This window comes from Oncorhynchus clarkii, chromosome 24, assembly GCF_045791955.1.
Source record: "Oncorhynchus clarkii lewisi isolate Uvic-CL-2024 chromosome 24, UVic_Ocla_1.0, whole genome shotgun sequence".
NCBI classification, from domain to species: Eukaryota; Metazoa; Chordata; class Actinopteri; order Salmoniformes; family Salmonidae; genus Oncorhynchus; species Oncorhynchus clarkii.
The window spans coordinates 33201612-33224303 of NC_092170.1; the positions used below are offsets into that span (position 1 = coordinate 33201612).

The 22692-nt window shown below is 42.8% G+C and overlaps 1 protein-coding gene across 3 annotated transcripts in view; it reads right to left on the reverse strand.

The window, feature by feature from the left end:
- The window catches only part of LOC139382345 (stromal interaction molecule 1-like), a 61685-nt gene extending 42465 nt beyond the window's left edge, over positions 1-19220 (reverse strand). Inside the window, exons 1-3 of one of the 3 annotated variants that reach the window (XM_071126315.1) lie at positions 18552-19220; positions 17893-18016; positions 2575-2705 (exon numbers count right to left, since the gene is read on the reverse strand). In XM_071126315.1, coding sequence (XP_070982416.1) covers positions 2575-2705; positions 17893-18004 — 243 coding nt within the window. In that variant the 5' untranslated portion in view covers positions 18005-18016; positions 18552-19220. Of the gene's footprint in view, positions 1-2244; positions 2264-2574; positions 2706-17892; positions 18017-18551 lie in introns of those variants that run through there. The other 2 variants (XM_071126314.1, XM_071126316.1) reach the window with 2 other exon arrangements.
- Positions 19221-22692: the final 3472 nt, after the last annotated feature.

Genomic DNA, 22692 nt, shown 5'->3' on the forward strand with positions numbered 1-22692 from the left:
AAAATTCTACAATGACGGCCTACACCGGCCAGACCCAGACGACGCTGGGCCAATTGTGCTCTGCCCTACGAGACTCCCAATCACAACCGGTTGTGATACAGCCTGGAATCGAAACATTGTGTCTGTAGTGACGCTTCAAGCACTGCGATGTAGTGCCTTAGACCGCTGCACCACTTTAAACGTATGTGGTTCTGTCCTTGAGCTGTTCTTGTCTATTAATATTCTGTATTATGATGTTTCATGTTTTGTGTCGACTCCAGGAAGAGTAGCGTCTGCTTTTGCAACAGCTAATGGAGATCCTAATCAAATACCCCCAAAAATGATGAAACATGATCATAACATTTTTGTTTCTCTAAGAAGATCCCAGGCATCAGAGCTGATTCGGTCCAAGCACTCTACATGTCTTGTTCAGCTTTTCTCAGTGCCGGCTCTGAGCCAGGACTGACACTGGAGATATGTGCTTAATTCACAGGCTGGCTGCTTCAGGGATGTCTGCAGAGCCAGTGTCTCCTTCTCAAACTGCTTAGCCCCTGCAGAAGACGCTGCAGAGGAAGACAGCTCTAGCCCAGACCAGAGCCTCCTGAGGTGGGCCTCTCCTCTCCCAGCCTGGCCGTGGCTGCCCTACAGGCCTCTCCTCTCCCAGCCTGGCCGTGGCTGCCCTACAGGCCTCTCCTCTCCCAGCCTGGCCGTGGCTGCCCTACAGGCCTCTCCTCTCCCAGCCTGGCCGTGGCTGCTCTACTACTGGTTGCAGTGTGAAAGGAAGACTGATACGGGGAGGGGAGGCGAGGTCAGGCCACACAGGTGTCATTTTTGCAGCCCTGACTTCTCTCTGACTGAAGGAATGCCTGGACTGGCCTGGCAATGCTGTGCTGCCTTGCTAAGCTCTTCCAGTCCAAGATGAGGCCCAGGACACCGGTTACACAGCAGAGAGGGGCCTTATCCCAACACTCCCAGGTAAAGACCTTACTGTGAAATGCTTACTTACAAGGCCTTAACTAACAATGCAGTTAAAAAAAAAAGAAGAGTAACAATAAAATAACAATAACAAGGCTATATACAGGGGCCACCGGTACCAGGTCAATAGGCGGAGGTACAGGTTAGTCAAGGTAATTGAGTTAATATGTACAGGGGTAAAGTGACAATGCATAGAAAATAAACATTGAATAGCAGGGGGGGGGGGGGTTCAATGCAAATAGTCTGGGTGGACATTTGATTTACTGTTCAGCAGTCTTATTGCTTGGAGGTAGACACTGTTAAAAAGCCTTTTGGACCTAGACTTGGCGCTCAGGTACCGCATGCCGTGTGTTAGCAGAGAGAACAGCCTATAACTAGGGTGGCTGTAGTCTTTGGCAATTTTTAGGGCCTTGGATGACAGAAAGCTTAGCCCCAGGTAGGAAAGACTTGAACGGAGCTCATCCAGTTCATTCTCCAATGATTACACGTTGGCCAATAGGACGGATGGTAGAGGAGGGTTATTCACTAGCCAACGAATTCTCACAAGGCACCCGGACCTGTATCAGCGTCTCTTCTTCATGCGAATTATGCGAATTATGGGAATTTGGGCCTGGTCAGGTATCAGCAGTAAATCCTTAGCGTCTGACTCATTAAAGAAAAAATCTGTCTGGCTTGAGGTGAGTAATCGCTGTTCTGATATCCAGAAGCTCTTTTCTGTCACAAGAGACTGTGGCAGAAACATTATGTACAAAATAAGTTATAAACAACACGCAAAAAACACACAAAATAGCAATTGGTAAGGAGCCTGTAAAACAGGAGCCAACTACTCCAGCGACATAGTAAAAACCAGCAGGGGTTTCTACTCAGTGAACTCAAGCACAGCACTACAACATGAGAAGCACAAATCCACCACTTACTTCAATAGCAAAGTAAAAGCCACTACCGAGCAGCCATTAACTAATCTCATTATCTGCGGCCATCTCCGGAAGGAATCCCTGCTGGTGGATGACAGGGATTAAAGTACTGATACCGTCTGGCCACTTCACTGTGACTCACATAGACAGGTTTGACTGGTGCCTTGCAGGACAGTAGCGACATCCTCTCCAACACATCACACATCTGTAATCTATCAAATGCTATTGAAATGTATTGAAGTAGGGAACCTGGTGGTGCTACTCACCCAGTCCTTCTCTGACATGCCCACATTGTGTAGGGAACCTGGTGGTGCTACTCACCCAGTCCTTCTCTGACATGCCTACATTGTGTAGGGAACCTGGTGGTACTACTCACCCCGTCCGTCTCTGACACATCCACATTGTGTAGGGAACCTGGTGGTGCTACTCACCCAGTCCTTCTCTGACATGCCCACATTGTGTAGGGAACCTGGTGGTACTACTCACCCCGTCCTTCTCTGACACACCCACATTATGTAGGGAACCTGGTGGTACTACTCACACAGTCCTTCTCTGACATGCCCACATTATGTAGGGAACCTGGTGGTACTACTCACACAGTCCTTCTCTGACACGCCCACATTGTGTAGGGAACCTGGTGGTACTACTCACCCAGTACTTCTCTGACATGCCCACATTGTGTAGGGAACCTGGTGGTACTACTCACCCCGTCCGTCTCTGACACATCCACATTGCCATTAGCATCGTCATCCATCTGCTTGTGGATACTGCGGATGGCCTCGAAGCTGAGGATGGTATTTTCATCGTGGCACCGAGGCTCATCGATGCGACAGAGTTCTGAGAGAGAAAAGACAAGTTCAACTTGAGACAACAGTTGTACAGGGCCAGCAATTGTACAGGGCTCCCAACAATACCTGAACTTGGGCGGTAAGTCCCATATTGTATACTGGTAGAAATTTCCAACAGTTTGGGGCGCCCTAAAGCTACGCCACTGCTTGTAAGTTACAAGTTACACTATCAAAGATGTGCCAAATAAATTATTTCCAACTCAGGGCTCCACCTATGCATTTGGTTTGCTAACGCACTAGCTAAGTGGCAGGCTAAGCGGCAGGCTAAGCGGCAGGCTAAGCGGCAGGCTAAGCGGCTGGCTTAGCGGCTGGCTTAGCAGCTAGCTTGCAAGATCAAGCTTCTTAGAGCAGATACAATCTCCTACTGGATCAAGATCCCTGCTGCCAGTATTTGTTTTGTGTGTCAAAAGAATAATGTATATTTATTTTTTTGTTTGGAAAGAAATAGCGCCCTTTGTGTGCACTGCCAGTAATACCGTATACCCCGGTATGGTACAGGAACGTTTTGAAGGTATCTGGATACAACACAGTAGGTCTAGTGTAGGGTTGTCCACAACAACAAAAAACTTGGTTGACCAAGAGCCGTCTGTTCTTTCGACCAATCAATTGGTCTAAATTTTTAAACTTGTATTTTCCCAAATATAGACACACCCTATGTTTGAATAAAATCAACTATATGTAGGCTACTGAGCTTGTCTGATGCACTGCGATTCAAAATGAAGACACATAAATTACTAAAGAGGGAGACAGATGAATATAGCCTACCCAGAATAAAACAAACAAATGAATATGTTCTCCTCCTACCCAGATTCTGCCATTAGGCTGCTGAAGGCCACAACAGCAGTCGGCAACCTTTTCCATTTGGAGTGCCAAGCTTTCGTATGATTTCTACTAATCTATGTGCCAGTTTTATATGTACATTTCTGTGGAACAGTTTCATTTCATGTATAATAAAGTCTTCACATCTCAAAATCAATGGCATGTGGTTCATCAAAATTCTATCTAAATGAAAATGATACAAATATAAAAGTAACTTTTATTGCCATCTACGTAAAAATAGCCTACTTAAAGCCAACAAATAAAAACATTGCAGCCTGCAGGTAGAGAATATCCTGATAAAAATAAATATCCTATTAATCACATTGGCTATAGGGAACATTGTCTGCAAGAAACTTGAAACACTGTATCAACTATTAACTTGGTATGTCCCAAAGCTAGTGCTAGCAAACTTGCAACATTGCATAAAATATTCTGTGTGCTCAGTTTCCCCTGCCACAGACACAGTTGTAGACTATTTGCGCAAGGGATAAGAAGTAATTAGGTAGGCCTATTTTAGGACTTTTACACCAGATCAGAGCATGACATTTTTTCCTCCTTTCATGCGGAGTGGTAATCGATAGAGAGACGCAAAAAAATGTATAAAGTAGGCTACATCGAGGAACTACTGTCATTCTCTATGGATGTAAAAACACACTTTATTTACTTGCTTGCTTTTTGATGGGAATAAATGTTATTTGAAAAGCTCCTTTGTGATGGTTAAGACAATCAGAAATAGTATCAAATGGGCACATTTATAGGCCTATATTTGCAGGTAGGCCAGGTAGCCTAGGCCTACTTCTATGCATAATCAGGTGCATGTCCTTAGTCAATATTGACAAGAGAGCTGCAAAACAAAAGACAACGAATAATTTGACAACTCGTAAATGGAATGAAATAAACCAACCTTTTTCTAACAAGTGTAGCCTAAGTTGTGCTCTCTGCAAACAACGTGTCCACTCCTACAATGACAGCAGTAAGACTATAATAATAATAAATCAAATAAATTAACATAAATTACTATAACTAAACAAATGGGAATTAACAGTAATTGTACTACTGGTGATACTGGTGTGCCATCCCCGCAGCCTCCGCAGTGGATTAGTCCCCTCAGACAGGCCTCCGCAATGGATTAGTCCACTCAGACAGGCCTCTGCAACGGATTAGTCCACTCAGACAGGCCTCCGCAATGGATTAGTCCACTCAAACAGGCCTCCGCAATGGGTTAGTCCACTCAGACAGGCCTCCACAATGGATTAGTCCACTCAGACAGGCCTCCACAATGGATTAGTCCACTCAGACAGGCCTCCACAATGGATTAGTCCACTCAGACAGGTATGAATCAGACAGGTGTCTCGTGTGCCATAAATCATTTTTGTATATTTGCCACTGCTCCCCCCAAAAAATCTTGGTGAACCAACAGCCTATTGACCAAACAAACAATCGACCGGTCAACTAAATGGGGTCAGCCCTAGTCTAGTGACAATCAGCTTGTAACACACTTCAGCTTATGGGTAGGCTAACAACAGCCAAAATGATGTCCACCTTGAAACCAAAGCAAGCCATTTGTTCAAATCCACATTGTGGCCTAGGAACTTTGCTGCTCACCGCAGAAAACCACAGGGGTGTTAAATGTAGCAGAACATTAACTAAACCTAGCAAGAGGCTATTTATAACCAGGCTGTGTTGTGGGGGGGGGGGGGGGGGGGGGGGGGGGTAGCTGCTTTCTTTTCAACAGTGTAACCGGAGTGTTGTCAACACATTGTTGTCAACACTCAGAATGACAAGGGTGCTGATGTTATGTCATCAATCCCAGTGCAACACGTGTGTAGGGAAGTAGAGTTGTGGTGAGGGAGAAGTCAAAGACCAGAGGGAACTATGGGTTCAGAACATCAAAATCCTTACTAGCCTAATGTTATTTTCCTTTACTTAGTATGGAATAAAGCCTACTACTAGTAGTACATTTAACGAAGTGCCTTTTAATATATATACCACATGGACATTTCTATAAATAAGGTTTTTTATATGAATAAAAAACATTATCTGCATTTTGTCCCTCGTCATATTTTTCCAACTTTCCTGGGAAGATCGAACCCCAACACTTCTTCAAGTTTTCATCATGATTGTAAAGCCCTAGTTATGTTGTTGCTTTGATTGTCCTTTCTGAAGATTATTATTTATTTAATATGATTAGTGATTCATTTAATCGTGATTCATTTAATCCTGTTCATCATTCTTAAGGTCAACCCTGTTACGTCAACTGAACTCTCATTTTATTTAATATAGTAAAACTATATTCCTTTATTTAAAAATTTTTTTTTAAGAAACATTGAAATATAATAGTCAAATTATAGTATTTATTCTTCTTTTCTGGTGTTTAGTGATGGAAAACTAAGCATAACACCCTGTTACTAATAGATGAGCTAGAAATGTTTTAACAATGTAAAAAAAATGTGAAGCTTGCATTGAATTGCCCTTCTCTGTTGCACAAAGCTTCCCTTCTCCATATCACAAGGGCTAATTAATGGCTAATTAAGATGGAAACTTCAACCCTGTTACGGTCAACCGTTACTTTAATGGCACGTTATTGGCATGTACTATAGTCTTTTTGTTACCCCCTTGAGATGATAAAAGATTAGAGGTCGACCGATTATGATTTTTCAATGCCGATACCGATTATTGGAGGACAAAAAAAAGCCAATACCGGATTTTTAAAATGTATTTATTTATTTGTAATGATGACAATTACAACAATACTGAATGAACACTTTAATTTTAACTTAATACATTAATAAAAAAATGTAGCCTCAAATAATGAAACATGTTCAATTTGGTTTAAATAATGCAAAAACAAAGTGTTGGAGAAGAAAGTAAAAGTGCAATATGTGCCATGTAAAAAAAAAAAGCTAGTTTAAGTTTCTTGCTCAGAACATGAGAACATATGAAAGCTGGTGATTCCTTTTAACATGAGTCTTCAATATTCCCAGGTAAGAAGTTTTAGGTTGTAGTTATTATAGGAATTATAGGACTATTTCTCTCTATACCATTTGTATTTCATATACCTTTGACTATTGGATGTTCTTATAGGCACTTTAGTATTACCAGTGTAACAGTATAGCTTCCGTCCCTCTCCTCGCCCCTACCTGGGCTCGAACCAGGAACACATCGACAACAGTCACCCTCGAAGCATTGTTACCCATCGCTCCACAAAAGCCACGGCCCTTGCCGGGGAACAAGGGGAACAACTACTTCAAGGTCTCAGAGCGAGTGATGTCACCGATTGAAATGCTATTAGTGCGCACCCAGCTAACTAGCTAGCCATTTCACATCGGTTACACCAGCCTGATCTCGGGAGTTGATAGGCTTGAAGTCATAAACAGTTCAATGCTTGAAGCACAGTGAAGAGCTGCTGTCAAACACACGAAAGTGCTGTTTGAAATATTGCTTACGAGCCTGCTGCTGCCTACCACCACTCAGTTAGACTGCTCTATCAAATATCAAATCAGACTTAATTATAACATAATAACACACAGAAATACGAGCCACAGGTCATTAATATGGTCAAATCCAGAAACTATCATTTAAAAAAAATAAAAAACATTTATTCTTTCAGTGAAATATGGAACCGTTCCATATTTTATCTAACGGGTGGCATCCATAAATCTAAATATTCCTGTTACATTGCACAACCTTCAATGTTATGTCATAATTACGTAAAATTCTGGCAAATTAGTTCGCAACAAGCCAGGCGGCCCAGAGAAGTGACAATTTCCCTATTTAAAATAAATTAATGTTAGCAGGCCATATTAACTAAATATGAGGTTTAAAAATATATACTTGTGTATTGACTTTAAGAAATGCGTTGATGTTTATGGTTAGGTACACAGACTGCTTTTTTCATGAATGCGCTTGTTAAATCACCTGTTTGGTGAAGTAGGCTGTGATTCAATGATAAATTAACAGGCACCGCATCGATTATATGCAACGCAGGACAAGCTAGATAAACTAGTAATATCATCAACCATGTGTAGTTAACTAGTGATTATGTTAAGATAGATTGTTTTTTATAAGATACGTTTAATGCTAGCTAGCACTTTACCTTGGCTCCTTGCTGCGCTCGCATAACAGGTAGTCAGTCGGTCGGCCACGATCGGTGTCCAAAAATGCTGATTACCGATTGTTATGAAAACTTGAAATCGGCCGACCTCTATAAAACATCTTTATGAAGTGTGCTCTTAATGACAGACCGTTATATATTTTTATTTTACCAAGTTACGCTACCCAAATTGTACTCTATTCGTGGAACGACCCGCCTATCTTAGCATACATTATTACACGACAGCATAATAGCACGTACATAGAGGTCTATACTTAGTGAACACACTTCTTACTTTCACCTCAAGAATTCCTGCTATGCAGCCATTCCAATTCAGTTGTTTGAAACAAAATAGTTGTATGAATGGTGTCACATGCCGGGAGTACCTCTGGCTGTAGTCATGGTCAGGAAACCATCTGGCCTGGCTGTATATTATGTTGTGTGTCTGCCTGGCTTGCAGTCTTCCCCTCTCTCCTGGGGGATTCGAAACCCTCTGCAGCAGCAGATCACAGACAAGGCCTCGCGTCAACTCAGAGGAAAACATAGTTTGGTCTGAGCTGCAGTCTGCAGACATTCTGGGCTGTGTGCAGGAGGGTAACCAAGGCTGCCTCTAAGCCACAGAGATCTGCAGTGTAGCCAAGTGTCATTTCAGAAAGCTTCAATGTTCAAAGTTAAGTATACAATCTCAGGTCAAAAGAATGGAGTCTTCATAATGAAACAGCAGGGTAAAAATACAGGCAAAATGGCTGAAAGAAGTCATAGCCAACAGTCCCTAAAAGGGAAAGAGCTGACCAGATGGATCAAAGCAAAGAGTCTGTGCAAAATATTTTTGCTTGTACGACTGTGTGGCTTATCCTGCCCAAAAACCTGCCCAAAACACAAATGAAAGACTCAAATCATGGACACTCTTACTGACAGTTGTGGCTGCTTCACGCAATGTATTGTTGTCTCTACCTTCTTGTCTTTGTGGTTTGTCTGTGCACAATAATGTTTGTACCATGTTTTGTGCAGCTACAATATTGTGCAGCTACCATATTGTGCTGCTGCCATGTTGTTGTCATGTGGTGTTGCTACCATGCTGTGTTGTCGTCTTAGGACTATCTTTATGTAGTGTTGTGGTGTCTCGTCGTGATATGTGTTTTGTCCTATATTTTTTATCTCAGTCCCCGTCCCCACAGGAGGCTATTTGCCAGGCCATCATTGTAATTAAAAATAATGTAAATAGGGCAATGCCTACATTAGTGCGATGTCGTCATATTTCACACTAAGAAATGTGATATCATACTGCAGCGCCAGCTGTGCCATCAGAGTCCTGGGTTCGCGCCCAGGCTCTGTCGTAACCGGCCGCGACCGGGAGGTCCGTGGGGCGACGCACAATTGGCCTAGCGTCACCCGGGTTAGGGAGGGCTTGGTCGGTAGGGGTGTCCTTGTCTCATCGCGCACCAGCGACTCCTGTGGCGGGCTGGGCGCAGTGTACGCTAGCCAAGGTGGCCAGGTGCACGGTGTTTCCTCCGGCGCATTGGTGCGGCTGGCTTCCGGGTTGGATGTGCGCTGTGTTAAAGAAGCAGCGGCTTGGTTGGTTGTGTATCGGAGGACGCATGACTTTCAACCTTCGTCTCTCCCGAGCCCGTACGGGAGTTGTAGCGATGAGACAAGATAGTAGCTACTACAACAATTGGATACTACGAAATTGGGGAGAAAAAGGGGTAAAATTAAAAAAATAAATAAATAAAAGTTAAAAAAAAAAAAAAGAAATGTGATATCAGGCATCTTCCTGTGTGATGATATCTATCATGAGGTAGCACGCAACAGCAAGTGTCCATGTGTGTTTACCTCCTGCTTGCTCTCCCATTTGCTGCACAATGTAGCTCGTAGTATTACAACACTTGGCCCATGCAGAGTGCAACTTATAGCACAGCACAGCACAGGGCAGGCAGGAGCTTCTCTGGCATGGAATCCTACTGCAGCTTTATTTATGACAAAGACTTCAAAGAAATAGGGAAACTAAGGTAGCAAGTACTGCACAGAAAATGGCAATGAGGCCAGAAAAGTGAAGATAGGGAATTGCATTATATCAAGCAGTCTAGCTGTAGGCAACAGCATAGGGACAAATGATTCAACTTCTTTGGAGCCACAAAAGTCACCATACCCTGACCTGTCAAGAGCTAGAGCAAACTAGCCACAGAGGCTGTGGCTAGGGCTGGACGGTATACCATATTTTATGATATACCGGTATTGATGCAGGGACCGGTTCAGGTTTTTACTTTACCTTCTAGAACGGCATTTGAATGTTGGTTTGTTAAATGTGATACACCATGTGTAATGTCAATTTTTATAGTTTACTTCGCTACTTGAGTCATCTCTCTCTGCTCTTTCTCTCCGTGCCGCTTTCCACACAGACCTAGCCATGGCCCGTCACTCAAGGAGCGCATTTGATGTTCCTCAACCAGGAAACACTTGCGTTCAGTCTGCATGATCAATGCAGCACATGCAACAATGTTGATGACAACAACGCTGTTTTCACTTTGTGTCTTAATATAAATCCACTAGAGTTCTATGATGACACTATTAGTTTGTGTTTTTTACATCAGCAAACAGCTACTTTGTCTATTCTTATCAAGTTGCCCTAAATCTTGTGAGACGCTAATTGTTAGCTAGCTACTAAATGCACTGAGTAAGATCAAACATAGCTAGCTAATACAGCCTGATACCAGTGATGATCTAAATCAGCATGTTGTTTTTGCAACAGTATCTTCTAAATCAGAGGAATATGCAAAGCAAGAATATGTTAGCTACATGAAGTAGCTAAGAGAAAACATGCAATGTAGCCAAAGCTTATAGGGTCCCCTAGGAAACACCTACCAACACTTTAGTTCCTACCCTGTCACAATAACTCCTCCCTGGCATTTTAAACAATACTGTATTCAAAGTGCCCACTATTATATTCTAATTATAGAATTAGAATAGTCATTCTATTTCCATGATTCCAACAGTTTTGCTCTAATTCGCAATTGCAACATTTGGTTAAAAATAAGTCCTAGATTAACTGCCCATATCGTGCAGCCCTACGTGGCAGTGCGGAAATTATCTCAATTGAGCAGTGGTGTAAAGTACTTAAGTAAAAATCCTTTCAAGTACTACTTAAGTCATTTTTTGGTATCTGTACTTTACTATTTTTGACAACTTTTACTTCACTATATATTCCTAAAGAAAATACTGTACTTTTTAACTCCATACATTTTCCCTGACACCTAAAAGTACTCGTTACATGAATGCTTAGCTGGACAGGAAAATAGTCCAATTCACGCACTTGTCAAGATAACATCCCTGGTCATCTACTGCCTCTGATCTGGAGGACTCACTAAACACAAATGCTTTGTTTGTAAATGATGTCTGAGTGTTGGATCGTGCCCCTGGCTATCCGTAAATTGAAAAATAACAAGAAAATGGTGCCATCTGCGTTGCTTAATATAAGGAATTTGAAATGATTTATACTTTTGATACTTAAACATTTGATACTTATTTACTCAAGTAGTACTTTACTAGGTGACTTTCACTTGAGTAATGTTCTATTAACATATCTTTACTTTTACTCAAGTATGACAATTGGGTACTTTTTTCACCATTGCAATTGAGTGCAGGAAATGTAGAAATTATAAAAGTGCTGAAATGTCAATGAGTCTATGTGTTGCCACCCTAGTATCACTCACTACACATAAAGCACTAGTATCACTCACTACTCAAAGCACTAGTATCACTCACTACACATAAAGCACTAGTATCACTCACTACACATAAAGCACTAGGATCACTCACTACTCAAAGCACTAGGATCACTCACTACTCAAAGCACTAGGATCACTCACTACTCATTAAGCACTAGGATCACTCACTACTCATTAAGCACTAGGATCACTCACTACTCAAAGCACTAGGATCACTCACTACTCAAAGCACTAGGATCACTCACTACACATTAAGCACTAGGATCACTCACTACACATTAAGCACTAGGATCACTCACTACACATTAAGCACTAGGATCACTCACTACACATTAAGCACTAGGATCACTCACTACTCAAAGCACTAGGATCACTCACTACTCAAAAAGCACTAGGATCACTCACTACTCAAAGCACTAGGATCACTCACTACTCAAAGCACTAGGATCACTCACTACTCAAAGCACTAGGATCACTCACTACACATTAAGCACTAGGATCACTCACTACTCAAAAAGCACTAGGATCACTCACTACTCAAAGCACTAGGATCACTCACTACTCAAAGCACTAGGATCACTCACTACTCAAAGCACTAGGATCACTCACTACTCAAAGCACTAGGATCACTCACTACTCATTAAGCACTAGGATCACTCACTACTCATTAAGCACTAGGATCACTCACTACTCATTAAGCACTAGGATCACTCACTACTCATAAAGCACTAGGATCACTCACTACTCAAAGCACTAGGATCACTCACTACTCAAAGCACTAGGATCACTCACTACTCAAAGCACTAGGATCACTCACTACTCAAAGCACTAGGATCACTCACTACTCAAAGCACTAGGATCACTCACTACTCAAAGCACTAGGATCACTCACTACTCAAAGCACTAGGATCACTCACTACTCAAAGCACTAGGATCACTCACTACTCAAAGCACTAGGATCACTCACTACTCAAAGCACTAGGATCACTCACTACTCAAAGCACTAGGATCACTCACTACTCATAAAGCACTAGGATCACTCACTACTCATAAAGCACTAGGATCACTCACTACTCAAAGCACTAGGATCACTCACTACTCAAAGCACTAGGATCACTCACTACTCAAAGCACTAGGATCACTCACTACTCAAAGCACTAGGATCACTCACTACTCATAAAGCACTAGGATCACTCACTACTCATAAAGCACTAGGATCACTCACTACTCAAAGCACTAGGATCACTCACTACACATAAAGCACTAGGATCACTCACTACTCAAAGCACTAGGATCACTCACTACTCAAAGTACTAGGATCACTCACTACTCAAAGCACTAGGATCACTCACTACTCAAAGCACTAGGATCACTCACTACTCAAAGCACTAGGATCACTCACTACTCAAAGCACTAGGATCACTCACTACTCAAAGCACTAGGATCACTCACTACTCAAAGCACTAGGATCACTCACTACTCAAAGCACTAGGATCACTCACTACTCAAAGCACTAGGATCACTCACTACTCAAAGCACTAGGATCACTCACTACTCAAAGCACTAGGATCGCTCACTACTCAAAGCACTAGGATCACTCACTACTCAAAGCACTAGGATCACTCACTACTCAAAGCACTAGGATCACTCACTACTCAAAGCACTAGGATCGCTCACTACTCAAAGCACTAGGATCGCTCACTACTCAAAGCACTAGGATCACTCACTACTCAAAGCACTAGGATCACTCACTACTCAAAGCACTAGGATCACTCACTACTCAAAGCACTAGGATCGCTCACTACTCAAAGCACTAGGATCACTCACTACTCATTAAGCACTAGGATCACTCACTACTCATTAAGCAAATGTACAACTTTTATTATTCAAAACTAAAAATACAGTCAAATACTGTCCATTTTATTTTTTAAATACCGTGATTGAACATTTTGGCCACATTGCCCAGCCCTAGCTGTGACAGGTGGCCAATGTGGAATCAATTCTATAATATCCAGGCATATCAACAACCACCACCATCACAGCTGACACCCTGTGAGGATGATGGCACTTCCTCACCTAAAGACTCATACATTCCCCATTGTGTGTCAATTTAATTTGTTTTCATGTCCTTCCAGTCAAACATTTAGTCTGCTACAGTTAAGTGTGTAAGTATATATGTGAGGAATGTGTGTTGAGTCAGGAATGTTGCCCCTCCAACCAAACTGAGTTGGTTGAACAGAAGGGTTTATGTGTTTGTGGGAGAGAGGCAGTGTGAGTTGCTGAAAACAAGGACAGAGGAGAGCATAAATCTTACCTTTTTGAACTTATATCCTGATTTTAACTGTTGTATTTATCCATTTATTCAAATAAATTCTATATTTGAGTAAAACTGTTCCTGACTTCAAGAAGCCTTTATGTGCACAAGGAAACATACATCTTTGTCAACCCCCCCCCCCCCCCCCCACTCTATTCGGGAACTCTAACAAGAATAAAAATATATATTTTTTACAGTGTAAGTAGGCTACAACAACCTGCTAATCCATCAACTGACTTCCTGTCAGGTTTTCTGGAGCTGCTTGTTAAGACATGCTAACATTCGATGATTGTAAAGCCTTCTCTTCAGCACAAGCATACAGGCAGTAGCATGTGCCACAAAAATGTGCCACTGCACTGCAGCAGAAAGTGGGGTGGAGCATTTCTGATCAAAAACAGTATTTCCTCTGCCTTAACTAGGCTGTACAGCTGCAATAGAAGGCACAAAATCTCAAACCCCATCTACAGTGGCAGTTTGACAATAACAATGCAGCTCAAAATGAAAGCCTCCTGGCTAATATGGCTCCAGATAACTGACTAACAAATCCATTCCAGGTCAAACTGTTATTTAAAGTCAGCAACCTAAAAGCATAAATCTCGCTGGGGGCTCCAAATCCACCCACACAAGTCAATGTGCTGAACACTGCTAGCCTACTAGATACTAGTTAAGTCTACAACCCAAGTCAGTGTGCTAAACACTACTAGCCTACTAGATAAAGGTTAAGTCTACAGCCCAAGTTAGTGTGCTGAACACTGCTAGCCTACTAGATAAGGGTTAAGTCTACAGCCCAAGTCAGTGTGCTGAACACTGCTAGCCTACTAGATAAGGGTTAAGTCTACAACCCAAGTCAGTGTGCTGAACACTGCTAGCCTACTAGATAAGGGTTAAGTCTACAACCCAAGTTGGTGTGCTGAACACTGCTAGCCTACTAGATAAGGGTTAAGTCTACAGCCCAAGTTAATGTGCTGAACACTGCTAGCCTACTAGATGAAAGGTTAAGTCTACAGCCCAAGTTAGTGTGCTGAACACTGCTAGCCTACTAGATAAGGGTTAAGTCTACAACCCAAGTCAGTGTGCTGAACACTGCTATCCTACTAGATAAGGGTTAAGTCTACAACCCAAGTCAGTGTGCTGAACACTGCTAGCCTACTAGATGAAAGGTTAAGTCGACAGCCCAAGTTAGTGTGCTGAACACTGCTAGCCTACTAGATAAGGGTTAAGTCTACAACCCAAGTCAGTGTGCTGAACACTGCTAGCCTACTAGATACTAGTTAAGTCTACAACCCAAGTCAGTGTGCTGAACACTGCTAGCCTAGTAGATACTAGTTAAGTCTACAACCCAAGTCAGTGTGCTGAACAGTGCTAGCCTACTAGATAAGGGTTAAGTCTACAACCCAAGTTGGTGTGCTGAACACTGCTAGCCTACTAGATAAGGGTTAAGTCTACAGCCCAAGTTAGTGTGCTGAACACTGCTAGCCTACTAGATAAGGTCTACAACCCAAGTTAAGTCTACAACCCAAGTCAGTGTGCTGAACACTGCTAGCCTACTAGATAAGGGTTAAGTCTACAACCCAAGTTAGTGTGCTGAACACTGCTAGCCTACTAGATAAGGGTTAAGTCTACAGCCCAAGTCAGTGTGCTGAACACTGCTAGCCTACTAGATAAGGGTTAAGTCTACAGCCCAAGTCAGTGTGCTGAACACTGCTAGCCTACTAGATAAGGGTTAAGTCTACAACCCAAGTCAGTGTGCTGAACACTGCTAGCCTACTAGATAAGGGTTAAGTCTACAGCCCAAGTTAGTGTGCTGAACACTGCTAGCCTACTAGATAAGGGTTAAGTCTACAACCCAAGTCAGTGTGCTGAACACTGCTAGCCTACTAGATAAGGGTTAAGTCTACAGCCCAAGTTAGTGTGCTGAACACTGCTAGCCTACTAGATAAGGGTTAAGTCTACAGCCCAAGTCAGTGTGCTGAACACTGCTAGCCTACTAGATAAGGGTTAAGTCTACAGCCCAAGTTAGTGTGCTGAACACTGCTAGCCTACTAGATAAGGGTTAAGTCTACAACCCAAGTCAGTGTGCTGAACACTGCTAGCCTACTAGATAAGGGTTAAGTCTACAACCCAAGTCAGTGTGCTGAACACTGCTAGCCTAGTAGATACTAGTTAAGTCTACAACCCAAGTCATTGTGCTGAACAGTGCTAGCCTACTAGATAAGGGTTAAGTCTACAGCCCAAGTTAGTGTGCTGAACACTGCTAGCCTACTAGATACTAGTTAAGTCTACAACCCAAGTCAGTGTGCTGAACACTGCTAGCCTACTAGATAAGGGTTAAGTCTACAGCCCAAGTCAGTGTGCTGAACACTGCTAGCCCAAGTCAGTGTGTGCTGAACACTGCTAGCCTACTAGATAAGGGTTAAGTCTACAACCCAAGTCAGTGTGCTGAACACTGCTAGCCTACTAGATAAGGGTTAAGTCTACAGCCCAAGTCAGTGTGCTGAACACTGCTAGCCTACTAGATAAGGGTTAAGTCTACAACCCAAGTGTGTGATGGTGGTGGTTAAAATGTTACTTTTAGGCCGTTGTTTTGGGTATTTGAAAATACTAGTGGGTCTACATTCCAGAACTCCAGCCAGTGCTTCTTCAGAAAACACTGCCATTATGAAAACAATGACGATGTTTATCACCTGTTATTCTCACTCACACCCTCTTTTTCATTTGGTTTGCAAACGTTCTGGGTCTGGAGATCAGGTATTTACATACTAGACTACCTTTTCAAAAGCTTTAAGTTATGTAACACTCTCTCTGTATGTGTGCCTGTAGAAGATTGAACACGCACTTGCCCTCTGGAACATTCCACTTCACTGCCAGTGTGTAATTACTGTTTCCCATCCTGACTCCAGGATGCCCAACCAGGCTTACTGTAGTAGGCAGTAGTCTGTAGTAGTCTGTAGTAGTCAACCCTCTCCAGGCACCGTGCCTCTTCATCACACAAACGCCACGAGCTAGTTAAACTGTTGCTGAGCACAGACACTAACCTATACATTATGCATGTGGCTAGCTAGGCCACATTCAATGAATGTCTCACCACCAACAGGTCCAGAAAAAACACTAAACCGTATAATGTTTTACCCCAAATACAATCTCTTTTGGAGATGGGTCACTGTGATAGCCAAACATGTTGTATCACTGCATGACTGGACCCCTGTCCAAGCCTTTACCCAGTCTGGCCTCAATGCATGATGTCAAATCAAAGACTTTTCAAGTAGAGGCACAATTACTGTAAGTGGTATAGAATAGACTTACTTACAGAAGTCAGGCCGAGAGTGGTCTTCAAAGATATTGTTATTCATTTCTAAACATCTCAATTGTTTCAGGAATAGGCCTACATTAGTTAAGGGCCCCTTAGACAGGAAGCATGGCACTACATGATAAATTATGAATTCCACAAGTTCAACATCAACACTGTTCAAGTGTATAAACAGTGATGATAAAATGATGGGCAGGCACATAAGTAGCCGTCAGCTGTATAAATATGACATGACAATGCGTGATCCATACCCACCAAAAAGGGAACGCCAGAAGAGACTCGTTAGGACATTCCCAATCAGTCCATTCTCAATCAACACAGCTAACATTTCCATAAATCTAGGGTCTGATCCAGTCGAAAACTAACAATGAATAGGCTAGGTCTAGTCTGCTATTGTAGCTGACATGAGGCTTAGGCACCTATATGATGTTCCTTACATTTTTGCTCCTTACAGTCCCAAAAATGCTCAGTGCCATGTAGTTTAGTTTAAACAAAATCTATGACAATCCTTTCACATATTCCGTTTTGTTCTGACACTGAATGCTGTGGCAAAACTAGTGAAGATGAGTGAAAAAAAAATTGACTGACTTGTCAATAGGTAACAAAACAAACTCACTACGAAGATGCACGACTCCCTGACTTGCGAGTGTGCCGTGACCACCCGAGGACAGAGCTTAATGGAGATTGCATACCCTAACTATTCTCAGCATGGCTACATTTAGAGCCAGCACCATTCCTAAATACAGGAATGGTAGAGGAGGTTCTAGAACACTGATAACGCAACAAATGTCTACAATGTGTCCAATTTTGATCACATTGTGTATGGAGTATTGTATGAATATACACATGCTGGTATATGGGCTGAATGATGACATCTGTGTCATAACGTTCAGAACTTTCTGAATTATATTTACATACCTGACACACCATTATCAATATGATGGTGGTCTGAGCTGGCTTGTACCGTCCAGCTTTCCCTCAGGAGGCATAAGCATGCAATCCACAAGGTCAACGATTTGCTGAAATCCATAATGGAGGTTTGCTAGGAAGAGGATGGAGAGGAAACGTTAGAGAGACATCACGCATTAATACCTACAAATGTTAGCTACTAGCCTAGTGATTTTACTATGCAAACTTCAGATTTCAAACAATGACACTGCATGATTATTACAATCTAAAAGGACTTAAGCATCAAATGAGATCATATCAGAGCTTTACAAGCCAAATATCATCAGACATAGTATAGAAGTCACATAGGGCTAAGTCAGATAACACAGGCTCTCACAAAAATCAGTGGTTGGCTAATGCTAAACCATAACACTACTAGCAAACAATTTCACCATCAATAAAATTATTATATTACATTACACGCCCATATTAGCTGCACATGGATAACAAGCAATCATAGCTAACGTTACCCGTCAGTAGCTAAATACATGTCTGGCTAACCAACGTTATAAAAACAAAAAAGTGACAGCTGGGAGCTTGACAGCCCGGCCTGAATAGCTATCATAATCAAGTAAGTCGTTTCATGATTTTCTAGGTAGCCATTAAATGTATAGTAACTAGTTAGTTACCTTTCAATAATTTTGCATTGGATGCTTTTCTTATTACAACTATTGTGGGTTACCGTAGACTCAAAGGCACGCCATCAATCGTAGGTCCATACTCCAAAAATTAACCCATTTGTATTCCATGGATAAAGAGAGAAGTTAGCTGGCTAACTAGCTAGTTGGCTGTCATATCTGCATATGACAGATGACTTTCCGCTCTGTTTAGCCAGCTGACCTTTGGTAGCTAGCTAGCCAGCCAGCAATGCGCAGACAATCCAATGCAACGGCCGAGGTGGTCGACTAACAGATACTTGGAGGTCGACAAACAGACACTTGGATAAAGCCAGCTAGCTAACGTTATGGTCAGGGCCGCTTCTTCGGGTAGCTCACCACCGCAACAAGAACAGCAGCCTTCAGACCACTGTCAGCAGCTAGGAAGATGGTTAAACCGACAAATCATCGCACACGAACTAGCTACAGTGATAGAACGCGAGCAACTTAGCAACCCCGTCCTTTTACGTCAATTTACTGGATAAAATACACTCAAGTAAGAAAAAAGTATTTATGATTGATTCAAACACAGAGCGGTCGTAATGCACTAGCTACATGTCCGCTACAGCCGGTTTCCCCCACACACAAAAAAATGTTCTTCAGACTGGGTTGCTTCACCCATGTGAATCCAGAAATATTAACGAATCACTTCCTGTTCAGTTTTTTTTTATCATCCTTCAAAATAATTTTACAGCCCTGTAAACGGTGTAAATGGATTATTGAATAAAAAATATATCCGGATATCTAATTATGTCTAATTATGTTATTATATATTTAAGCAATAAGGTCCGTCGTTCCTAAGAACAGCCCTAAGCCGAAGTATATTGGCCAGATATCACAAACCCCCGAGGTGCCTTATTTGTATTATAAACTGGGTACCAACGTAATTTTTGCAGTAAAAATACATGATTTGTCATACCCGTAGTATATGGTCTGAAATACCACGGCTGTCAGCCAATCAGTATTCAGGGTATGACAAACATGTATTTGTACTGCTCTAATTACGTTAGTAACCAGTTTATTAAATCAATAAGTCACCTCGGGGGTTTGTGATATATGGCCAGTGTACCACCGCTAAGGGTTGTATCCAGGCACTACACGCTGCGTCGTAGGTAATAACAACAGCCCTTAGCCTCTGTACACTGCTCAAAAAAATAAAGGGAGCACTAAAATAACACATCCTAGATCTGAATGAATGAAATATTCTTATTAAATACTTGTTTTCTTTACATAGTTGAATGTGCTGACAACAAAATCACACAAAAATGATCAATGGAAATCAAATTTATCAATGCATGGATGTCTGGATTTGGAGTCACACTCAAAATTAAAGTGGAAAACCACACTACAGGCTGATTCAACTTTGATGTAAAGTCCTTAAAACAAGTCAAAATGAGGCTCAGTAGTGTGTGTGGCCTCTACGTGCCTGTATGACCTCTCTACAACGCCTGGGCATGCTCCTGATGAGGTGGCGGATGGTCTCCTGAGGGATCTCCCCCCAGACCTGGACTAAAGCATCCGCCAACTCCTGGACAGTCTGTGGTGCAACGTGGCGTTGGTGGATGGGGCGAGACATGATGTCCCAGATGTGCTCAATTGGATTCATGTCTGGGGAACGGGCGGGCCAGTCCATAGCATCAATACCTTCCTCTTGCAGGAACTGCTGACACACTCCAGCCACATAAGGTCTAGCATTGTCTTGCATTAGGAGGAACCCAGGGCCAACCGCAACAGCATATGGTCTCACAAGGGGTCTGAGGATCTCATCTCGGTACCTAATGGCAGTCAGGCTACCTCTGGCGAGCACATGGAGGGCTGTGCGGCCTGGATGACACATCAATGCGAGCTGTGGCAAGAAGGTTTGCTGTGTCTGTCAGCATAGTGTCCAGAGCATGGAGACGCTACCAGGACTAACCCACCGCCAAACCGGTCATGCTGGAGGATGTTGCAGGCAGCAGAACGTTCTCCACGGCGTCTCCAGACTCTGCCACGTCTGTCACGCGTGCTCAGTGTGAACCTGCTTTCATCTGTGAAGAGCACAGGGCGCCAGTGGCGAATTTGCCAATCTTGGTGTTCTCTGGCAAACGGCAAACGTCCTGCACGGTGTTGGGCTGTAAGCACAACCCCCACCTGTGGACGTCGGGCCCTCATACCACCCTCATAGAGTCTGTTTCTGACCGTTTGAGCCGACACATGCACATTTGTGGCCTGCTGGAGGTCATTTTGCAGGGCTCTGGCAGTGCTCCTCCTGCTCCTCCTTGCACAAAGGCGGAGGTAGCGGTCCTGCTGATGGGTTGTTGCCCTCCTACGGCCTCCTCCACGTCTCCTGATGTACTGGCCTGTCTCCTGGTAGCGTCTCCATGCTCTGGACACTACGCTGACAGACACAGCAAACCTTCTTGCCACAGCTCGCATTGATGTGTCATCCTGGATGAGCTGCACTACCTGAGCCACTTGTGTGGGTTGTAGACTCTGCCTCATGCTACCACTAGAGTGAAAGCACCGCCAGCATTCAAAAGTGACCAAAACATCAGCCAGGAAGCATAGGAACTGAGAAGTGGTCTGTGGTCACCACCTGCAGAACCACTCCTTTATTGGGGGTGTCTTACTAATTGCCTATAATTTCCACCTGTTGACTATTCCATTTGCACAACAGCATGTGAAATTTATTGTCAATCAGTGTTGCTTCCTAAGTGGAAAGTTTGATTTCACAGAAGTGTGATTGACTTGGAGTTACATTGTGTTGTTTAAGTGTTCCCTTTATTTTTTTGAGCAGTGTTTATTGGCTATATGCCACACCTAGATAGCCTAGTGGTTGGAGCATTGGGCCAGTAACTGAAAGGTTGCTTGATCGAGTCCCCGATACATTTGTATGCTACGTTTGTAGCAATATCAACGCAGGACATGTTTTTATGGAAATCTCCTACTGTAGGTCACAGCCTTATTGTTGCTAGCTGGCTTCACACACAAGTACATTTGTTTAGATTTTTGAGACATAGAGATAGATAGAGAACTCTAGCGCCCAAATGACATTTTAGCACAGGCAGAGCCATTGAGGATTTTCACCATTTTGAAGTAGTCGACTGGGTGGGACTTCGTATGGGTTAAGGAATGATCACATAATTCCATCCAGGTCACCAGGAAGGATCAGCCAATGAATAATACCTGTAAGGAAACATTCCATAACTGCTGCAGTAATTCAAACAACACACTCTAGGTGGCAGTGTGCACTCATTCAATTTGTTTGCCAACTCATACAAGTACAAAGAACACAAATATAAGCTCAAAATGTAGTGTTGGTCCCATGTTTCATGAGCTGAAATAAAAGATCCCAGAAATGTTCTATACAAAGAAAAAAATCATTTTGTGCAGGAATGTATTTACACCCCTGTTCGTGGGCATTTTTCCTTTAACAAGATAATCCTTCCACCTGACAGGTGTGGTACATGAAGACGCTGATTAAACAGCATGATCATTACACTGGTGCACCTTGTGCTGGGGGACAATAAAAGGCCTCTCTAAAATGTGCAGTTTTTTCACACAACACAATGCCACAGATGTCTCAAGTTTTGAGGGAGCGTGCAATTGGCATGCTGACTGCAGGAATGTTCACCAGAGTTGTTGCCAGAGAATTAAATGTTAATTTCACTACCATAAGCCACCTCTAACGTTGTTTTAGAGAATTTGGCTGTATGTTCAACTGGCCTCACAACCGCAGACCACGTGTAACCACGCCAGCTCTGGACCTTTCCATCCGGCTTCTTCACCTGTGGGATCATCTTAGACCAGCCACCTGGACAACTGATGAAACTGTGGGTTTGCACAACCAAAGAAGTTCTGCACAAACTGTCAGGAATCGTTTCAGGGAAGCTCAAGTATGTGCTCGTCTTCCTCACCAGGATCTTGACCTGACTGCAGTGCAGGGTTGTAACCTAACTCAGCGGGCAAGTGCTAATTTTCAATGACCACTGGTAAGCTCAAGAAGTATATTCTTCACGGATGAATCTCGGTTTCAACAGTACCTTGCAGAACGTAGACAGCTTGTATGGCGTTGTGTGGGCAAGCGGTTTGATGATGTCAACGCTGTGAACAGAGTGCCCCATGGTGGCGATGG